The 20,872-nt window shown below is 48.5% G+C and overlaps 1 protein-coding gene across 2 annotated transcripts; it reads left to right on the forward strand.

Moving 5' to 3' along the window:
- On the forward strand, nt 1–20,641 carry LOC309360827 (guanine nucleotide-binding protein subunit alpha-15-like). Of its 2 annotated transcripts, XM_081895744.1 has the most exons (8): nt 1–86; nt 5,787–6,413; nt 8,855–9,039; nt 10,249–10,403; nt 13,199–13,327; nt 15,009–15,138; nt 17,596–17,749; nt 18,854–20,641. In XM_081895744.1, exons 2-8 carry the CDS (start codon nt 6,209–6,211, stop codon nt 19,093–19,095), a joined length of 1,200 nt encoding a protein of 399 aa, XP_081751870.1. In that variant the 5' UTR covers nt 1–86; nt 5,787–6,208; the 3' UTR covers nt 19,096–20,641. The 2 variants fall into 2 exon arrangements, with proteins under 2 accessions (XP_081751870.1, XP_081751871.1); XM_081895745.1 differs by lacking the exon at nt 1–86 and having other exon boundaries at nt 5,765–6,413.
- Nucleotides 20,642–20,872: the final 231 nt, after the last annotated feature.

The following is a 20,872-nucleotide window of genomic DNA, read 5'->3' on the forward strand; positions in this document are numbered from 1 at the left end:
TCGGTTCTTTTGGGGCAGAGAAAGCAGTTGGCAGGCCTCTCCTCTCCAGGTCCGTGTTGCGGCATTTCGGGAAGATAATTTAGGTAGTCCCCTTTCTGATGTCCTCTTCCTCTTGTCTGTCCTCTACCTTACTGACCCTGATGTTCTGTGTTCTGTGTGTGGACCTTTTTTTGCAGATAGATCAGGTGCTGTTTGGAGCACAGGTGCGAAAACAGTCCCTGCCTGTTGTTGTTGTTGAGTCATTTAGTCGTGTCCGACTCTTCGTGACCCCCTGGACCAGAGCACGCCAGGCCCTCCTGTCTTCCACTGCCTCCCGCAGTTTGATCAAGCTCATGCTGGTAGCTTCGAGAACACTGTCCAACCATCTCGTCCTCTGTTGTCCCCTCCATCTTTCCCAACATCAGGGTCTTTTCCAGGGAGTCTTCTCTTCTCATGAGGTGGCCAAAGTCTTGGAGCCTCAGCTTCAGGATCTGTCCTTCCAGTGAGCACTCAGGGCTGATTTCCTTAAGAATGGATGCGTTTGAACTTCTTGCAGTCCATGGGACTCTCAAGAGTCTCCTCCAGCACCAGAATTGAAAAGCATCCATTCTTCGGCGATCAGCCTTCTTTATGGTCCAGCTCTCACTTCCATACATCACTACTGGGGGAACCATAGCTTTAACTATACGGACCTTTGTTGGCAAGGTGATGTCTCTATTTTTTAAGATGCTGTCTAGGTTTGTCATCGCTTTTCTCCCAAGAAGCAGGCGTCTTTTAATTTTGTGACTGCTGTCACCATCTGCAGTGATCATGGAGCCCAAGAAAGTAAAATCTCTCACTGCCTCCATTTCTTCCCCTTCTATTTGCCAGGAGGTTATGGGACCAGTGGCCATGCCTACGAAACAAAAACCAGAATTGTTTCAGGGGCGTGTTTCTTGCCTGGGTGCAGGTGGACCTGCCACTCTCAGTTCCTCCTTTTCCAAATCTTAAAATTCAGCTCTCTGCATTCCTGCATCAGTTTCACCCCGTTGGCCTTTTTAAGTCCTCGTGAAAATTCGGCAGTGTTTGAAGAGCTGATTTCTCCTTCTTGAAACGGGGAGGGAGCGTAGCTCAGGGACAGGACATGTTCTTTGAGTGCAGAAGGTTTGAACCCCCGCATCTCCAACCAGGAGTGAGAAAGACTCCTGTCTGAAACCCTGGAGAGCTTCTGGCAGTCAGTGCAGGCAAGACCAAAGTTCTGACTCCGGGTAAGCCATCTCCTTATATCCCTCCTAAAATATGCAGTTTTGCCCAAAAGCATGTTTTTGCAAAGCAATTTCCCCTTTGTAGAATGCTTTTTTTTTTGGTATGCAATTTGCATCAAATGTGCATTTCACCCTAATATATTCACTTTGCAGATGATACCCAGCTCTACCTCTCTTTTAAATCAGAACCAGTGAAGGCGGTGAAGGTCCTGTGTGAGTGTGTGGAAGCGGTTGGAGGATGGATGGCGGCTAACAGATTGAGGTTGAATCCTGACAAGACAGAAGTACTGTTTCTGGGGGACAGGAGGCGGGCAGGTGTGGGGGACTCCCTGGTCCTGAATGTGGTCACTGTGCCCCTGAAGGACCAGGTGCGCAGCCTGGGAGTCATTTTGGACTCACAGCTGTCCATGGAGGCACAGGTCAAATCTGTGTCCAGGGCAGCTGTTTACCAGCTCCATCTGGTACGTAGGCTGAGACCCTATCTGCCTGCGGACTGTCTCGCCAGAGTGGTGCGTGCTCTAGTTATCTCCCGCTTGGACTACTGCAACGCGCTCTACGTGGGGTTACCTTTGAAGGTGACCCGGAAATTACAACTAATCCAGAATGCGGCAGCTAGACTGGTATATATCTGAAGGAGTGTCTCCTCCCCCATGGTTCTGCCCGGACACTGAGGTCCAGCTCCGAGGGCCTTCTGGCGGTTCCCTCACTGCGAGAGGCCAAGTTACAGGGAACCAGGCAGAGGGCCTTCTCGGTAGTGGCACCCGCCCTGTGGAACACCCTCCCATCAGATGTCAAAGCGATAAACATCTACCTGACATTCAGAAGACATCTGAAAGCAGCCCTGTTCAGGGAAGTTTTTAATATGTGACATTTTAGTGTATCTTTCATCTTTGTTGGAAGCCGCCCAGAGTGGCTGGGGAAACCCAGCCAGATGGGCGGGGTACAAATAATAAATTATTATTATTATTATTATTGCTTGTTTGGAGAACGGTATTGCAAAATCCCGACAATGGCTGTGACAATGGGTGTGTTTTCGTTTTGCGTATTGTTTCAGAAGGTGTGGCGTAACCACAATACAGCCTTGAACTTCCTCCCCACTTCCCTTTTAATATTTATTTTTTTAAATGATATTTTCCAAATCATTACAGAACGAACCGAATCACTTTAATACGACGCCTTAAAATCAGGTTTCCAGCTCCTGCCAATCATTTGCCTCCCATAGCCGAATCGTTTATTTAGTGTCTGGTTGTGATCTTTCACTTGCAGTTAAACTATTCTTCCAGCTGCCCTCTTTTCCCTCCTTACAAACGGCACCTCTGCTGCATCTTATAAATTTAAAATCCAGTTTGCATATACATTTTAGTTCCTGGGTGGGCAACTAAGGATCCGGCCCAATCGCCTTCTCAATCCGGCCCACGAATCAAAATGCCCTTTTTGAACTTGCTGTTTGGCTGAAGTTCACAATGCAGGTCTCCAGCTCAAAAATGGTGTGCATAACAACTCAAATAATAAGCATGTACATTAAAGGAAGGGAGCACCACAGAAATTTTTCCATTGCTGCATTTTTAACACGAATGGTCACAAATGCTCAGCTGAGCGTTCATCTAGACCATGAGTAGGCAAACTAAGGCCCGGGGGCCAGATCCGGCCCAATCGCCTTCTCAATCCAGCCTGTGGACAGTCCGGGAATCAACGTGTTTTTACATAAGTAGAATGTGTCCCTTTACTTAAAATGCATCTCTGGGTTATTTGTGGGGCATTCGTTCATTATTTTTTCTTTCCAAAATATAGTCCGGCCCCCCACAAGCTCTGAGGGACAGTGGACCGGCCCCCTGCTGAAAATGTTTGCTGACCCCTGTTTTAGTTCCCCGTTTTAGTGCTGGGAGAGTTCGTTACTATCTTCCATTGTTCGGTTCCCTGCAATGTTTATCGGAATGGCACAAAGTCACATTCCATTCCTTCCACTGTTTTCAGACTAGCATACGAACGAACCACAGCCTCTCGGCTTCTCTTTTGTGACCTGTTTGCTGCTGCTTACAGCCCAAATCACGCCGCTCCCTTTGCCTCGACCCCGACTCCGTTTCTTTCATTTTACTGACCTATAAAAAAATAGCTATATATTGCCGTTCGTAAACAACAAGAAGAGTGGTTTGTAACAATCTTACATAAAACCATACAATAAAAACCACGTCAAAATTAGTAGGCCTGACGGAATGGGGAAGTTCCAGGCAGGCAATATCTAAAATGCGATATCTAGTGGCAGAGTGTTCCACAGGACTGGGCCCTTGACACGGAAGGCTCTGTTTGTTGTTGTTAAATGAGCATTGCAGGGGGTTGGGCTGGGTGACCTTTGGGTCTCTTCCAACTCTATGATTCCATGAGCCTCACCAACTTGGGGAACAGCCAGTGAAGCTCCTGCAGTTAATCTCAGGGATCTTTCTTCCTTCGGAAAAGCAGCTTTTACTTGCATGCAAATTGAATGGGTAAGATCAATCAACCACAACTTTGTAGATTAACCAGCCGGAACTTGTGCGGTTAACCAGTCAATGAACCAGATCGCTGGCCTTCTTCCAATTCCATGCAAATTAGCTACTGGGCTAAGTTCAAGGCACTGGTTTTGATGTAAAGGTAAAGGTACCCCTGACCGTTAGGTCCAGTCCCACACAACTCTGGGGTTGCGGCGCTCATCTTGCTTTCCGGCTGAGGGAGCCGGTGTTTGTCCACAGACAGCTTTCCGGGTCATGTGGCCAGCAGGACTAAACCACTTCTGGCGCAATGGGACACCGTGACGGAAACCAGAGCGCACGGAAACACTGTTTACCTTCCCACCGGAGTGGTACCTATTTATCTACTTGCGCTGGCGTGCTTTCGAACTGCTAGGTGGGCAGGAGCAGGGACAGAGCAACGGGAGCTCACTCCATTGCGGGGATTCGAACAGCCGACCTTCTGATTGGCAAGCCCAAGAGGTTCAGTGGTTTAGACCACAGCGCCACCCACGTCCCTTGGTTTTGACGTAGAAAACCCCCAAACACCATGGAGCCAGTTTACCTGAAAGGTGGTCTCACCCCTTATAAACCCACTCAATCTGCAGGTAAGGGCACCTTGCAGGTGCCACCATATCAGGAAGTGCCTTGCATGCATTGTAGGAAGCTGGTCTTTCATGAAACGTTTCCAAATACCAGTTGCCAGAAGCTTCAGGAAGGGAGAGAGTTGCTCTTCTTGCACTTAGGTCTTGCTTGAGAGTCCACCAGAAGCGACATCTGGCTTCTTACTGTGAGAACAGGACGTAGGACTCAATGGGCTATTGGCCCGACCCACTGGCCTCTCCTTATTGTGGTAGGCACCTTTGGAACTCCATTCCCCTTGAATTTAAGTCAGGCGCCATCTCTCTTGTTTTTTCGGCCCCTGCCAAAGACCTTCCTCTTCCAACAAGCTTTCTAAGCTGAGATCTTCTCCAGACAAGACAGAAGTACTGTTTTGGGGGACGGGAGGCGGTCAGGTGTGGAGGACTCCCTGGTCCCGAATTGGATAACTGTGCCCCTGAAGGACGAGGTGCGCAGCCTGGGAGTCATTTTGGACTCACCGCTGTCCATGGAGGCGCAGGTCAACTCTGTGTCCAGGGCGGCTGTCTCCCAGCTCCATCTGGTACGCAGGATGAGACCTTCCTGCCCACAGTCTGTCTCACCAGAGTGGTGCATGCTCTGGTTATCTCCCGCTTGGACTACTGCAATGCGCTCTACGTGGGGCTACCTTTGAAGGTGACCCAGAAACTGCAACTAATCCAGAATGCGGCAGCTAGACTGGTGACTGGGAGCGGCCGCCGGGACCACATAACACCGGTCCTGAAAGACCTACGTTGGCTCCCAGGACGTTTCCGAGCACCATTCAAAGTGTTGGTGCTGACCTTTAAAGCCCTAAACAGCCTCGACCCAGTATACCTGAAGGAGCATCTCCACCCCCATCGTTCTGCCCGGACACTGAGGTCCAGCTCCGAGGGCCTTCTGGTGGTTCCCTCCCTGAGAGACGTGAGGTTACAGGGAACCAGGCAGAGGCCCTTCTCGGTGGTGGTGCCCGCTCTGTGGAACGCCCTCCCACCAGTTCTCAAGGAATTAAACAACAATATAACTTTTAGAAGATATCTGAAGGCAGCCCTTTTTAGGGAAGCTTTTAATGTTTGATGTGTAAACATGTTTTTAATATTCTGTTGGGAGCCTCCCAGAATGGCTGGGGAAACCCAGCTAAATGGCGGGGTATAAATAATAAGTTGTTGTTGTTGTTGTGATGATGTCTGTACCTGCACTGAAATTATTTTTAAGATGTTTGTACTGTTCTATCTCTGGTTGTCTGCTGCCCTGGGCTCCTTTGGGAAGAAAGGCAGGATATGAATTTTATAATTAAATAAAGATTATTAAAAAAAACCCAATCAACCACTTTGCTTGATGGAAAAAACTATGGGTGTAGGTGGAGGTGATTGTGAAGAAACACAAGTGAACTGGGACTAACTTCCTTCCTTTTTAAAATCCTTTTCTCTTATCTGAAAGATGGGGAGCCCGGCCTGAAGAGGACAATCAACACCTTGCTTTTAAAAGGTCCTGGGTCACCTTGCGATCGCTGGAAGGTGGATGCTGAGCCGTTCCAATGAGTGGAATGGAGTTTACGGCGGTTGGGCACAGCTCCTACAAATGGCAGGGGAAACTTTCGCGAACCGTTCCATATAGCTGCTTGCGTGTCTGACCTCAGCCCAAGTGTTTGCCTTCCTTCTCCATGGGCAACCTCTTGGATCATAAAATTCCCACGAGATCCCTCACCTTGCCAGCTGGGGATCCTGGAAGGCTTCTGTGATCAAGCCTCTGAATTCCCTGTCCTGCTGTAACTTGATCTCGCACCATCTCTTCCTGGGTCCCTCCTCCTTAGGGAGGAGGGCTTGGACCGTGGACATTTTTCTTACCAAACCTCCTGCACTTCAAAAAAAATTAGTGGTGTGCATGCTTTTCATCGGGGTGGGGTCTTTTCCGTCTGGTCCGAGATTGGTAAGGGGGGACCCCATCTCACGTCCCGCCACGATGGTCTGGTGCATCTGCTTTCTCTCTGAGGAGGAGAAAAACGCCGTCGCCATAGATAAAGAAATCAACCGGCTTCTTCAGGAGCAAAAGAAGAGAGATCGGTGGGAGCTGAAGTTGCTTTTGCTCGGTGAGTAACTGCCCCTCGGACAAGGAGCTGCATGCTAGGTTGGGGAGAGGCTTGAGGCTTGAGTGATGGGCTTGGAGCATGATCTAGCCTTCCGTACTTTTTTGTTTGTTTGTTTAGTCGTTTAGTCGTGCCCGACTCTTCGTGACCCCCTGGACCAGAGCACGCCAGGCACTCCTGTCTTCCACTGCCTCCCACAGTCAAGCTCATGCTGGTAGCTTCAAGAACACTGTCCCACCATCTCGTCCTCCGTCGTCCCCTTCTCCTTGTGCCCTCCATCTTTCCCAACATCAGGGTCTTTTCCAGGGAGTCTTCTCTTCTCATGAGGTGGCCAAAGTCTTGGAGCCTCAGCTTCAGGATCTGTCCTTCCAGTGAGCACTCAGGGCTGATTTCCTTCAGAATGGATAGGTTTGGTCTTCTTGCAGTCCATGGGACTCTCAAGAGTCTCCTCCAGCGCCTACCATACTAGCAAGAAATAATACTCTCCCTTCCTACTCTTTCCTAGCTTTCTCAATTGTGCCCCATGGATAATTGTTCCCCACGAGCCCCTAAAGCTCTCTTATCGACCTTGTAATGTAACTTGAGGGTGGCGCTGTGGGTTAAACCACAGAGCCTAGGACTTGCCAATCAGAAGGTTAGCGGTTCGAATCCCCGCAACGACGGGGTGAGCTCCCGTTGCTTGGTCCCTGCTCCTGCCAACCTAGCAGTTCGAAAGCACACCAGTGCAAGTAGATAAATAGGTACCGCTCCGTCGGGAAGGTAAACGGCGTTTCCGTGCGCTGCTCTGGTTCGCCAGAAGCGGCTTAGTCCTGCTGGCCCCATGACCCGGAAGCTGGACGCCGGCTCCCTCGGCCAGTAAAGCGAGATGAGCGCCGCAACCCCAGAGTTGGCCACGACTGGACCTAATGGTCAGGGGTCCCTTTAATGTAACTTAATGTAACTTAAGATGTGGATCTATTCCAGTTATACCCTACTGTTTTCTCCAAAGAGCTTGGCATCCATGGTTCTCTCCCTCCTCATTTAATCCCATCAACAACCCTGCGAGGTAGATTAGGCTGAGAGGCAGCGGTTGGCCTCCGGTGTCACACTCAGTGAGCTTCATAACCAAGTGGAGGCGACTTGAACCCTGGTCTCCCAGGCCTGAGCCTCCTGGGCTTGCCGATCAGAAGGTCAGTTGTTCAAATCCCTACGACTGAGTGAGCTCCCGTTGCTCAGTCCCTGCTCCTGCCAACCTAGCAGTTCGAAAGCACGTCCAAGTGCAAGTAGATAAATAGGTACCACTGCGGTGGGAAGGTAAACAGTGTTTCCGTGCGCTCTGGTTTCCGTCACGGTGTCCCGTTGCGCCAGAAGTGGTTTAGTCCTGCTGGCCACATGACCCGGAAAGCTGTCTGTGGACAAACGCCAGCTCCCTCAGCCTGAAAGCGAGATGAGCGCCGCAACCCCATAGTCGCCTTTGACTGGACATAACTGTCCAGTGGTCCTTTACTTATCTTCCCAGGTCCTAGTCTGACATTCTAACCACTACTCTGTCCTGAGTAGATCTGCTGGTGTGTGATATACCGTATGTTTTAATTGCTGTACCTTGCCCTGGGACCCTGGATTGAAGGGCATATAAACAGTACCGATTGTTGTCATTTAGTCGTTTAGTCGTGTCTGACTCTTCGTGACCCCCTGGACCAGAGCAAACCAGGCACTCCTGTCTTCCACTGCTTCCTGCAGTTTGCCAACACAGTACCGATACTATCTCTAATTTTAAAAATCTATTACTTTTCTGATCCGTGCATTAGTTTGGAATCAGTCACCGTCCTGGAGTCTTAAGTCCTCACAGGAAACTGTGAGTGATTTGGGCGTCCTTTAGCCTGAAAGGAGAGACGATTAAGAGGCAATATGACTGCCAGCTTTAAATCTGGGAAGGGCTGGAGCCGTGGATTGTTAGTAAAGGTAAAGGGACCCCTGACCCTTAGGTCCAGTCGTGGCCAACTCTGGGGTTGTGGCGCTCATCTCGCTTTACTGGCCGAGGGAGCCGGCGTACAGCTTCCGGGTCATGTGGCCAGCAGGACTAAGCCACTTCTGGCGAACCAGAGCAGCGCACGGAAATGCCGTTTACCTTCCCACCAGAGTGGTACCTATTTATCCACTTGCACTTTGACGTGCTTTCGAACTGCTAGGTTGGCAGGAGCTGGGACCGAGCAATGGGACCGTTGCGGGGATTCGAACTGCCGACCTTCTGATCGGCAAGTCCTAGGCTCTGTGGTTTAACCCACAGCACCACCTGCGTCCTCTTATGCTACCTTAGTAGGAGTCAAATACCACCGGTACATCAGACCCTGGTTTTCATACCCCGCTTTGAGGAGTTTTTTAAAAAGAAAAACAAACAACTGGTGTGTGTGTGTGTAATGAAATGAAATGAAGGAAAAAATTAAGAGCTCTGGGATTTCTTTTAGGTACTGGAGAGAGTGGGAAAAGCACCTTCATCAAACAGATGAGAATAATCCATGGCTTGGGCTATACGGAGGAAGACCGCAAAGAATTTGCCAAGGTGGTTTACCAGAACATCTTTATGTCCATCCAGGCTATGGTCAAGGCTATGGAGGTTCTCCAGATATCCTATGCCCAGTCGGAGAATGTGGTGAGTAGTCCAACGGCATGGGAAGAGGAACCCACGGGGGTGAGACCAAAGCATTGAGGTTGAATCCTGACATGACTGAAGTACTGTTTTGGGGGGACAGGGGAGAGACAGGTATGGGGTACACCCTGGTCCTGAATGGGGCAACGGTGCCTCTGAAGGACCAGGTGCACAGCCGGGGGGTAATTTTGGACTTACAGCTGTCCATGGAGGCACAGGTCAATTCTGTGTCCAGGGCAGCTCCATCTGGTACGCAGGATGAGACCCTCCCTGCCCATGGACTGTCTCGCCAGGGTGATGCATGCTCTGGTTATCTCCCGCTTGGACTACTGCCATGCGCTCTATGTGGGGCTACCGTTGAAGGTGACTTGGAAATGACAACTAATCCAGAATGTGGCTACCAGACTGGTGACTGGGAGCAGCCACTGAGACCATATAACACGGGTGCTGAAAGGTAAGGGACCCCTGGATGGTTAAGTCCAGTCAAAGGTGACTATGGGGTTGCGGCGCTCATCTCGCTTTCAGGCCAAGGGAGCCGGCGTTTGTCCACAGACAGCTTTCTGGGTCATGTGGCCAGCAGGACTAAACTGCTTCTGGCGCAATGGGACACCGTGATGGAAACCAGAACGCACGGAAACGCCGTTTACCTTCCTGCCGCAGTGGTACCTATTTCTCTACTTGCGCTGGCGTGCTTTTGAACTGCTAGGTTGGCAGGAGCTGGGACAGAGCAATGGGAGTTCACCCCATCGTGGGGATTCGAACCGCCAACCTTCCGATCGGCAAGCCCAAGAGGCTCGGTGGTTTAGACCACAGCACCATTTGCGTCTCCATACGATGTAAGAGATAAAAGAAGTAATTGCTTTTCTCTTACCAGAAGCTGCCCAGAAGGACATTCCTTCATTAACAAACGTGTTACGGTCGAATCAAAATAAATATAGTGCTGCCTTGGTTTACGAACTGAATCCGTTCCGGAAGTCCGTTCTTAAACCAAAGCATTCTTAAACCAAGGCATGCTTTCCGATAGCAGTGGGGGATTCAGTTTACAAATGGAACACGTCCAACATGTTCTGATTCCAAGGCAAAGCTCACAAACCAAAACACCTCCTTCCGGGTTTGCAGCGTTCTTAATGCAAGTTAAACTAAGCTGTTCTTGAACCAAGGTACCGCTGTAACAACAACAATATTAAATTACGTTATTCTCTCTGCTTCTAGCAAAATGCTCAGCTGCTGATGGCTGTGGATACTTACAAAATGAAGGAGATGGATGCGCGCCATGCAAGGATGATCAAAAGCCTGTGGAGAGATGGCGGGATCCGAACCTGCTACCGGAGGCGAAGCGAGTACCATTTGTTGGATTCCACTTTCTAGTGAGCGCATTTGCGTTTGCCGCTTAAGGACGGGCAAATCTGTCGGGTTTCCGGGTGGTGGGTTGCACCCACTCTTATCCTACTCAGAGTAGACGCATTTGGGCTGCTTGCAACTAAGTTCTGTTTAGAGCAGATCCACTGGAATTACCGAACTGCCTTTCTTCCAGAACCAGGACTCCTTAGATGATCCTTGGAGTCCATTTCCAACTCTACAATTCTACGATTCAATCAGGCTTACAAGAATCGAAGCAAGCAGATACAGAAACACAGAAAGCTTAAAAACAAATCAACGATAGTAGTTAAAAAGTAATCAAAATGTAGTGGAATTTAAACAACAGAAAATCTATGAAATCTAGTAAACAACCACAACCTGTGCAGCACTATCAAAAGCCCTCAGTTGGTTAGAGTAAGGTAAAGGTAAAGGGACCCCTGACCATTAGGTCCAGTCGTGGCCGACTCTGGGCTTGCGACGCTCATCTCGCTTTACTGGCCGAGGGAACCAGGGTACAGCTTCCGGGTCATGTGGCCAGTGAACCAGAGCAGCGCACAGAACGCTGTTTACCTTCCCGCCGGAGCGGTACCTATTTATCTACTTGCACTTTGACATGCTTTTGAACTGCTAGGTTGGCAGGAGCAGGGACCGAGCAACGGGAGCTCACCCCGTCGCGGGGATTCGAACCGCCGACCTTCTGATTGGCAAGTCCTAGGCTCTGTGGTTTAACCCAACGTGAAACTTGAACCCACAACCTTAAGATTTAGAGTCTCATACTCTAACCAACATCGTTAGCACTGTGGGTTAAACCACAGAGCCTAGGACTTGCTGACAGGGTGAGCTCCCATTGCTCGGTCCCTGCTCCTGCCAACCTAGCAGTTCGAAACCACATCAAAGTGCAAGTAGATAAATAGATACCGCTCCAGCGGGAAGGTAAATGGCATTTCCGTGCGCTGCTCTGGTTCGCCAGAAGCGGCTTAGTCCTGCTGGCCACATGACCCGGAAGCTGTACGCTGGCTCCCTCGGCCAATAAAGTGAGATGAGCGCTGCAACCCCAGAGTCAGCCATGACTGGACCTAATGGTCAGGGGTCCCTTTACCTTTAAGGTGCTACTAGAAGGAATTTTTTAATTTTGTTTCGACTACGCCAGACTAACACGGCTACCTACCTATACCGAGAACAAACTTAGTTGGTCTCTAAGGTGCTACTGGACAATTTCTTAATTTTTTTATTTAATCATTAACTGTTAGGGTCTCTGCAGCTCTTGCTTAACTTTGACAGGCGCACCACGCTACGCAGGACACATTCAGACACATTACAAAGTTATCTTCCCATTTCCTTTTTTCTATATAATATTTTTTAATAATTTTAACATATAAATTATAAAATGTACCACAAAACTTTTCACTTATACAATCTTTTTAGACTTCCATCAGCACCTCTGATGATCCACCATTTTAACCACTTCTTATGCATTTCTTAACTTTATATTGCCTTTACATCTCTTAACAAATCTTCCTACCCCTTGTCCATTTTTACAATACTTCTAATAATACTCCTCACAAAACTTCTTGCAACCCTACAAACGTCGTCTGTTCTTCACAATTACTTTTCAAATAGTCCGTAAATTTACTCCATTCTTCCGTGAATTTCTGGTCTCGCCGGTTTCGAATCCTTCCTGTTACGTTTATCCAGTTCTGCATAGTCCATTAATTTCATCCTCCATTCTGCAATTCTTCTTGCTTCCATTTTGGGCCAGTAATATTCTTGCTGCTGTTACTGCATATAAAAAGAGCTTACATTCCTTTCTATTTATATCACTCCCCACAATGCCCAATAAAAATGCTTCTGGTTTCTTTATAAATGTATATTTCAACACTTTTTTCAACTCATTATATATCATCTCCCAGAAGCATTTCACCTTTTTACATTCCCACCACATGTGATAAAATCTTCCCTCTTTTTCTTTACATTTCCAACATTTATTACTGATTTTATACATTTTCGCTAACTTGACAGGTGTAATATACCATCTATACATCATTTTCATCACATTTTCTTTTAGGGCATTGCATGCAGTAAACTTTAAACCTTCCTTCCATAATTTCACCCAATCACTCAGCTGTATATTATACCCAAAATCTTTGGCCCAGTGAATAATAACTGACTTAACCTCTTTGTCCTTCAAATGCCATTCAAGCAGCAATTTATACATTTTAGACAAAAATTTTGCATCATTATTTAATATCTCTAATTCAAACTTTGATCCACTTTCATCAAATCCTTTTTCTTTAGAGTCTTGTTTAAACATTTCGTTGACCTGGCGATAATGTAACCAATCATTAACATATTCTTTAATTTCTTCAAATTGTTTCAGTTTCCATTTACTTCCTTCCATATATATTAATTTCCCATATGTTATCCATTTCCCACTCATATTGACCTTTTTTTACACTCATCATTTCTAATGGAGATAACCAATGTGGTGTTTTTCGTTCCAATAGGTTTTTATACCTATCCCAGGTTTCTATTAGAAATCTTCGAAATATATGACTTCCAAATCCTTTATGGACTTTTGTCTTATTATACCATAATTTTGTGTGCCACCCAAATCTGTTATCATAACCTCCTAAATCCAGCAATTCAGTATTTTCTAATTTCATCCATTCCTTCAACCAACAGAGGCAAGATGCTTCGTAATATAATTTCAAATCTGGCAGGGCGAAGCCTCCTCTTTCTTTAGTAAGTTATCTTCCCATTTCCATGTACAATTTAAACAACTATCCTTAACGTGCCTTTGCAGCTTCTTGTCCAACCTGGACCGCATTGCAGCGGCAGGGTACGTGCCGAGCCCCCAGGACATCCTGCGGACGCGGGTGCCGACAACGGGCATCAACGAGTACTGCTTTTCGGTGCAGAAGGTGAGGCTCAGGTGAGCAAAACTGGGAGCGGGATCTGAAGCCATGCAGCCATGATGGCTTCGACTGGCCGGCTAAACCAGGTGAGAGATGCCGATCGGTCTCAAAGCCTCCGTAGTTGATCTCTGCTGAAATGAGAGTAGTGGCAAATTCAGAAGGGCAAAGTCCCTTTGTGATGGTCACAACCTAGCCCTATCTCATGGCCCCCTTCTAAGATTATACAACTTCATCGGATGCCGCCTCCACCACGAGAATAACCTTAGTTGGGTACAACTTCATATATACTTGTGTGTGTGTGTAATTTTTATTAAATTATTTTACAATCTACTCATTTAAACCACAGAGCCTAGGGCTTGCTGATCAGAAGGTCAGCGGTTTGAATCCCCGCAATGACGGGGTGAGCTCCCGCTGCTTGGTCCCTGCTCCTGCCAACCTAGCCGTTCGAAAGCATGCCAAAGTGCAAGTAGATAAATAGGTACCACTCTGGCGGGAAGGTAAACGGCATTTCCGTGCGCTGCTCTGGTTCGCCAGAAGCGGCTTAGTCATGCTGGCCACATGACCCAGAAGCTGTCTGCGGACAAACACCGGCTCCCTCAGCCACTAAAGCAAGATGAGCGCTGCAACCCCAGAGTTATCCGCAACTGGGCTTAACGGTCAGGGGGTCCCTTTACCATTAAGACTTCCCTTCTTCTCTTTCCATGGTTCATTTTGCATATCATAAATCCCTGCATATTTTACATAAACTATACCATTCAGTATTCGAATTACTGCAGCCATCAAAACTTATTTACACTGTTGAATTTATCTTAATGTTTCCAACGTTCTCAGGTGCACACAATTCCCACCGCCCAGTATATTCAATAAATGTTTTCCAATCTTCTCTAAAGGCATGTCCTTCTTGTTCTCTTATTCTAAGTCTGTGAGTTGTGCATATTCTGTCCGCTTAAGTTGCTGTTCTTCTTTGCTTGGGACCTCGCTTGTTTTCAGGCTAACAAATCACGGGCCGCAGTTTTGTTGTTTTGCTATGTCCGCCTCTTCGTGACCCCCTGGACCAGAGCACGCCAGGCCCTCCTGTCTTCCACTGCCTCCCGCAGTTTGGTCAAACTCATGCTGGTATCTTCGAGAACACTGTCCCACCATCTCGTCCTCTGTCATCCCCTTCTCCTTGTGCCCTCCATCTTTCCCAACATCAGGGTCTTTTCCAGGGAGTCTTCTCTTCTCATGAGGTGACCAAAGTCTTGGAGCCTCAGCTTCAGGATCTGTCCTTCCAGGGAGCACTCAGGGCTGATTTCCTTCAAAATGGATCGGTTTGATCTTCTTGCGGTCCATGGGACTCTCCAGAGTCTCCTCCAGCACCAGAATTCAAAAGCATCCATTCTTCGGCCATCAGCCTTCTTGATGGTCCAGCTCTCACTTCCATACATCACTACTGGGAAAACCATAGCTTTAACTATATGGACGATGAAAAACCTTTTTTGACACCTTAATTTTAAATACTCATTTAAACCACAGAGCCTAGGGCTTGCCGGTCAGAAGGTCGACAGTTCGAATCCCCCCCTTTTTTACACCTTTTTTTTGGGGGGGCAACATCTACATTGGTTTCATTAGAGCAGGGGTGGAGGTTACCTTAAACCCAGGAGGTGAGTATCTGTAGCCACCCAGAAGCCAAAAAACATAATCTCTCTTCCTGTGCAGGATCGTTGATGTAGGCGGGCAGAGATCGGAGCGCCGTAAATGGATCCACTGTTTCGAGAACGTGATTGCCCTGATCTACTTGGCTTCTCTCAGTGAATATGACCAATCTCTGGAGGAGAACACAAGCGAAGTAAGGAGGGGGAATTTTTTTAAAAAAATGCATGTACATTTCTCTCTCTGTGTGTGTGTGTGTTTTAAGATCACAAGAAGAGCAGGCCAAGGGAGGGAGTCCTGCAGTTTTGCCTCCTGCAGCAGGGAGTTTCGCAGTTTACCGTATTTTTCGCTCTATAAGACGCACCAGACCACAAGGTGCACCTAGTTTTTGGAGGAGGAAAACAAGAAAAAAATATTCTGAATCTCAGAAGCCAGGACAGCAGTGAAAGCAGCAATCCCTCTTGCTGTTCTGGCTTCTGGGATAGCTGCGCAGCCTGCATTCGCTCCATAAGACGCACACACATTTCCCCTTACTTTTTAGGAGGAAAAAAGTGAGTCTTATAGAGCAAAAAATACTGTAATTTTCAGGTGAGGCATCGCAACTCCTGGCAGATCCAACCTACCTCACTGCTGCCTACTCTCCTACTTTCCTCCAAGGCCAAAGTTGGGAAAACTGCTGTCTGGCCAGATCGAGATCCCACTCTGTCCAGGTTTAAAAACTGGCCAGGGCCTCCAAGCATTAGGTTTTATGCCCATATGTGGCGCTGTGGGTTAAACCACAGAGCCTAGGGCTTGCCGATCAGAAGGTTGGCGGTTCGAATCCCCGCAACAGGGTGAGCTCCCGTTGCCCGGTCCCTGCTCCTGCCAACCTGGCAGTTCAAAAGCACATCAAAGTGCAAGTAGATAAATAGGTACTGCTCTGGCAGGAAGGTAAACGGTATTTCCGTGTGCTGCTCTGGTTTGCCAGAAGCGGCTTAGTCCTGCTGGCTACATGACCCGGAAGCTGTACGCCGGCTCCCTCGGCCAATAAAGTGAGATGAGCGCCGCAACCCCAGAGTCGGTCATGACTGGACCTAATGGTCAGGGGTCCCTTTACCTTTAACCTTCCCCTTAATTTTTGGAGGGGGAAAAGTGCATCCTATAGGGCGAAAAATACGGTATAAGCTAAACAAGCTACAGCTTAGGGCCCCACTCTCTTGGGGGCCCCCAAAAAAATTAAAGGGGAAAAAAGCTGGATGTACATACCCAAAATATAAGATTAAAAAACAAATGAAATAAAACCTACACGCAGCAACAGTGTTTTGTGTTGTGTAGGATCCTAGGATGTAGGTCATGGGCCCCGCCTGCTAGCCTGCTCCCTAAAATATCACTGGTTTGCTCCTTTCTATATATAGGGTGCCTACATTCTGCATGGACTGGTTGCAGGGCAACATGTGCAAATGGCTTGAGATACCTATGAGGTCCATAAATGACCATATAGCATATATTCAACACAAAAAACAGCGACAATTTGTTGTTGACCAAGGACAGCTGGACACATAAAGGGCCCCATTACCTTCAGTAGCTGAGGGCCTCATCAAACCTAAATCCGGCCCTGGTGACAGCGTCCTCTTTTTTTGCTCTTCAGAATATGGCAACCCTAGCCGCCCATTCCTGTTCAAACAAGCCCTTCAGAGTCACAAGGACTGGAATATTGTTTTATTTTTATTTCTTAAAGAAGAGACCGTAGCTCAATAGCAGGTCTCAGGCTTGGCATCTTCAGGTAGGGCTGGGAATTGTGCCCCTGGCTGAAACCCGATAGCGATAACAGCAAGAACCTTTATTGCACTACATAACTGGGAAACAGGGGCAGAGCACCATAACACTCACTTTTTACCTCCTAGAAAGTAAGAGGAAATATCTGTGTGTGTTATGGAGCGAATGCCTGCGGGTGGCGGGGGGATCTGCTGCAGAGGATCCATGGTTCCCCTTCCTTCTCTCCTCTGTGGTTACAAAGCATGGATCCACATGGATCCTCAGGATTTTTGCATTGGGCTACTCCAAACTCACTGTCAGATCACATGCCTGTGGCCACAGCATGAACCACAAAAATCATATATCCACTATTTTGTTTAGAATATTTTTTTTTCTTGTTTTCCTCCTCTAAAAACTATGTGCGTGTTATGGTCTGGTGCGTGTTATAGAGTGAAAAATACGGTATATACATACCTGAAAGCCTGGGCCACTCCCACTCCCAACGTGATTGGCTGTCTAAACTTCCAACCTGCGAATCACGGCTCAGAGCTCAAAGGCCAATGGCAGAGGCCCGAATCCTGGAATGTTCTGTGATTGGACGTCATGTATCGAATCAGAACACAGGGGCTCAGAATCCTTAGTCTAGACTCAAGCTCAGGCAAACGCAGTCCACTGAATACAGCCTTTCATTCAAAACAATGAGGACTAGGCTCTTAGCTTCACTTTGAGGGGGGAATGGTAGAGGCTTTGCTTAGCGGGCAGAAGGTCTGAGGTTCAGCCCTGGGCATCTCTGGGTAGGGAAGACTCGTTTTCTCTGAATCTTCTGGGCAGTGAAGGCACGACTGAGCGAGAGGCCCGATTCCTTGCAAGTGTTCCTAAGTTCTTCCTTTTCCCTTCTTCCTCCACTTCCACGAGTTAGAACCGGATGAGGGAGAGTCTTGACCTCTTCAGAACCATCCTGGAGCTTCCGTGGTTCTGGAATACTTCCATCATCCTTTTCCTCAACAAGGTGGACATCCTGGAGGAGAAGATCCTGAGCTCTGACCTGGCTGCTTATTTCCCAAGTTTCCCAGGTAATACTTTCCCCTCCCTCCAGCCAACTAGTGCAGAACCCAGCATTCTCGAGCATCAGTTATGGGTCTGGGAAATTAAGATTCAAATCCTGACCTAGCCGTGAAACACACTGGGTGAGCTCTCCCATTGCTCTGTCCCAGCTCCTGCCAACCTAGCAATCTGAAAGCATGCCAGTGCAAGTAGATAAATAGGTACCGCTGTGGCGGGAAGGTAAACGGCGTTTCCGTGCACTCTTGTTTCTGTTACAGTGTCCCGTTGTGCCAGAGGTGGTTTAGTCTTGCTGGCCAGATGGCCTGGAAAGCTGTCTGTGGACAAATGCTGGCTCCCTTGGCCTGAAAGCTAACCCTCTAGTCGCTTCTTAACCGTCCAGGGGTACCTTTATCTTTTGCACGCCTGTGACGTTGCATGTCTCTCTCATGCTCTGGAGGAGCCTGCCATTGACACTGAGATAATAATAATAATAATAGTAATAATAATAATAATAATAATTTATTATTTATACCCTGCCCATCTGGCTGAGTCCCCCCAGCCACTCTGGGTGGCTTCCAACAAAACACTAAAATACAATAACCTATTAAACATTAAAAGCTTCCCTAAACAGGGCTGCCTTCAGGTGTCTTCTAAAAGTCATATAGTTGTTTACTTCCTTGACATCTGAAGGGAGGGCGTTCCACAGGGCGGGTGCCACCACCGAAAAGGCCCTCTGCCTGGTTCCCTGTTACTTGGCTTCTCGCAGGGAGGGAACTGCCAGAAGGCCCTCGGCGCTGGACCTCAGTGTCCGGGCAAAACGATGGAGGTGGAGACGCTCCTTCAGGTATACTGGACCGAGGCCATTTAGGGCTTTAAAGGTCAGCACCAACACTTTGAATTGTGCTCGGAAACGTACTGGGAGCCAGTGTAGGTCTTTCAAGACCGGTGTTATATGGTCTCAGCGGCCGCTCCCAGTCACCAGTCTAGCTGCCGCTGCTCAGAGGTTCGGCCTCCTTTGCCCCCTCAATATTGAGCAAGGCTGAGTCCCCTGCTAAGGAATATTGAGGGGGCTGACAGCAGCACTGCCCCCTAGTGCTGGCACACCTGAAGGCTATCTCCTTGTATTTTTCCAGGCCCCAAGCGAGACGCTCACGCGGCCAAGCAGTTCATCCTTGAAATGTACATGGACATCTTCAGGAAGTTCTTGGTCCCTGGCGGCGACTTCGGAGGGGGTCCTTCTGGCGACGTCCACAGGCCACGGATCCTTTACTTCCACTTCACCTGTGCCACGGACACGCAGAACATTGGCACGGTTTTCGAGGACATTAAGGACGCGGTCCTGGCCGCCTACCTTGATGAGTTCAACCTGGTCTAGAAGGGTCTTGCGGACACTTCTAAAGGATCCCAATGACTCCACCCGTTTGCCTTAGAGGAGGCCTGGCACATGGAATGCAAAACCGGCGGCTCTAAAGGCCTGTTTTAAAACGCTGGTGGGCACCGAGATCTGTCCAGCAGCATCACCCCTTGGGAATCCCAAAGGTGTGGGGGGGGCAGACCTGGCTATTGCAGGGTGAGACCCGCTCCATTCAAAAGGGATTTCAAAACCCTGTGCTCTTTGGCCACCCTGCATAGCTGTCAAGCGTCCCTTATTTGGCGGGACAGTCCCTTATCCCAGCGCCATGTCCCACTGCTGTCCCATATTGATGATGTCCCTTAAATTTCCCGGGTTTCAAAGGAAGCAGCTCCTCTCCCTCCCTCCCTGCCGGCCAGGGAGGAGGGATGCTCCAACCGTGTTGCTTGGCTGCGTTGCTCACCCAATAAGGAGTCTGAGAACGACTGGGGGGTGGAGCTTCCATGCCTTGTGCTGATCAAATCGGCCGTGTTGCTTGGGGACTTGCCTTTGCTCAGCGCTTCCCAGCGGAGAGGTGACGGTGGTTTTCCTTGCTGCATCCCCTTTGCCGGGTTGCTGCGCTGTGGGAACCACCGCTTGAGGCTTCGTTTGGCTGCTGGCTGGGCTTTCTGCCTTTGGCTCGGAGGGGCTCAGAAGTTGAACATACCTGTGCTCCAAAAATCCCTTATTTTGGCTGCTGATCCCTTATTTCCAGGGCTGCTGGTCCCTTATTTTCAAATCTGTAAGTTGACAGCTATGCCACCCTGATGAAAAGAGAAACCGGAGCAGAAATCTTCGGTATCTGCTTCCTGGTCCCATGTCCGGAACTCGTCCCAGCGGACAGTATTGGCTGTTCCTTCCAGTCCACGGACAGTATGTGGTTGCCTAGGGCTGGATCTGTACATTTCAGGAGAACGCGTTGTAAAGCTCATAATGGGAAAATTGCCAGAGGATCGGACTCTACAGCGCCATCTGGTGCCACAATGTTATAACGCTGAAAACAAAACAAAGCATCAGTGTACCTAAGTCCAAGGCCTGGATTCCAGCTAACTTCCTAAGACAGCGTTCACAAAGCCGTTTGTTCCGTTCCCCTGCTTATTTCTGCATCATATTCGAGCTTTCGCACAACATAAAACCGCTTCCAGAAATCTAGTGGAACACGGTGGAGGTTTAGCTCTCGTTTCCGTGTTATCTGCTCCAGAAATGACCTGTTTGCAGCCCCACCAGCCCAGAAAATTGCACGAGTAAAGTGACAGAATCTGAGGCAGTATATGGTTTTCTTCCTACCTTTTTTTGGGGGGGGGGATCATGGGGGAGCAGAAGCCGGCATGTGCAGAAAGAGTGCCCTTTTCTTCTTGCAACCTGGACAAATCTGTTGAATCGGGTCTATATTTTCCCCTGAATCTTAATTTCACTTCTTCACGTTTCCACAGCAATTTGCGGTGCACGCTGCGTTTATTTTCCCAGATCCTCCTGTGATCCTCCTGCCAGCGTCTTAGTGAAAATTTCTCCTCAATAAAGACATTTTTTGGTATGAATCTTTTTTTTACTCACATACACCTTTTTGCAAGCAATATTAAAATACACACAGAATTAGATTTCTCCTCCATTTGTAGCAGGGCTTCGGGGAGAGACCTGGCTGGTGCAAACTGTTGTGTGTGAGCCAGTTTGGTGTAGTGGTTAAGAGCGGTGGACTCGTAATCTGGTGAACCGGGTTCGCTTTCCCGCTCCTCCACCTGCAGCTGCTGGGTGACCTTGGGCC

This window comes from Podarcis melisellensis, assembly GCF_964234715.1.
Source record: "Podarcis melisellensis genome assembly, chromosome: 18".
Lineage (NCBI taxonomy): Eukaryota > Metazoa > Chordata > Lepidosauria > Squamata > Lacertidae > Podarcis > Podarcis melisellensis.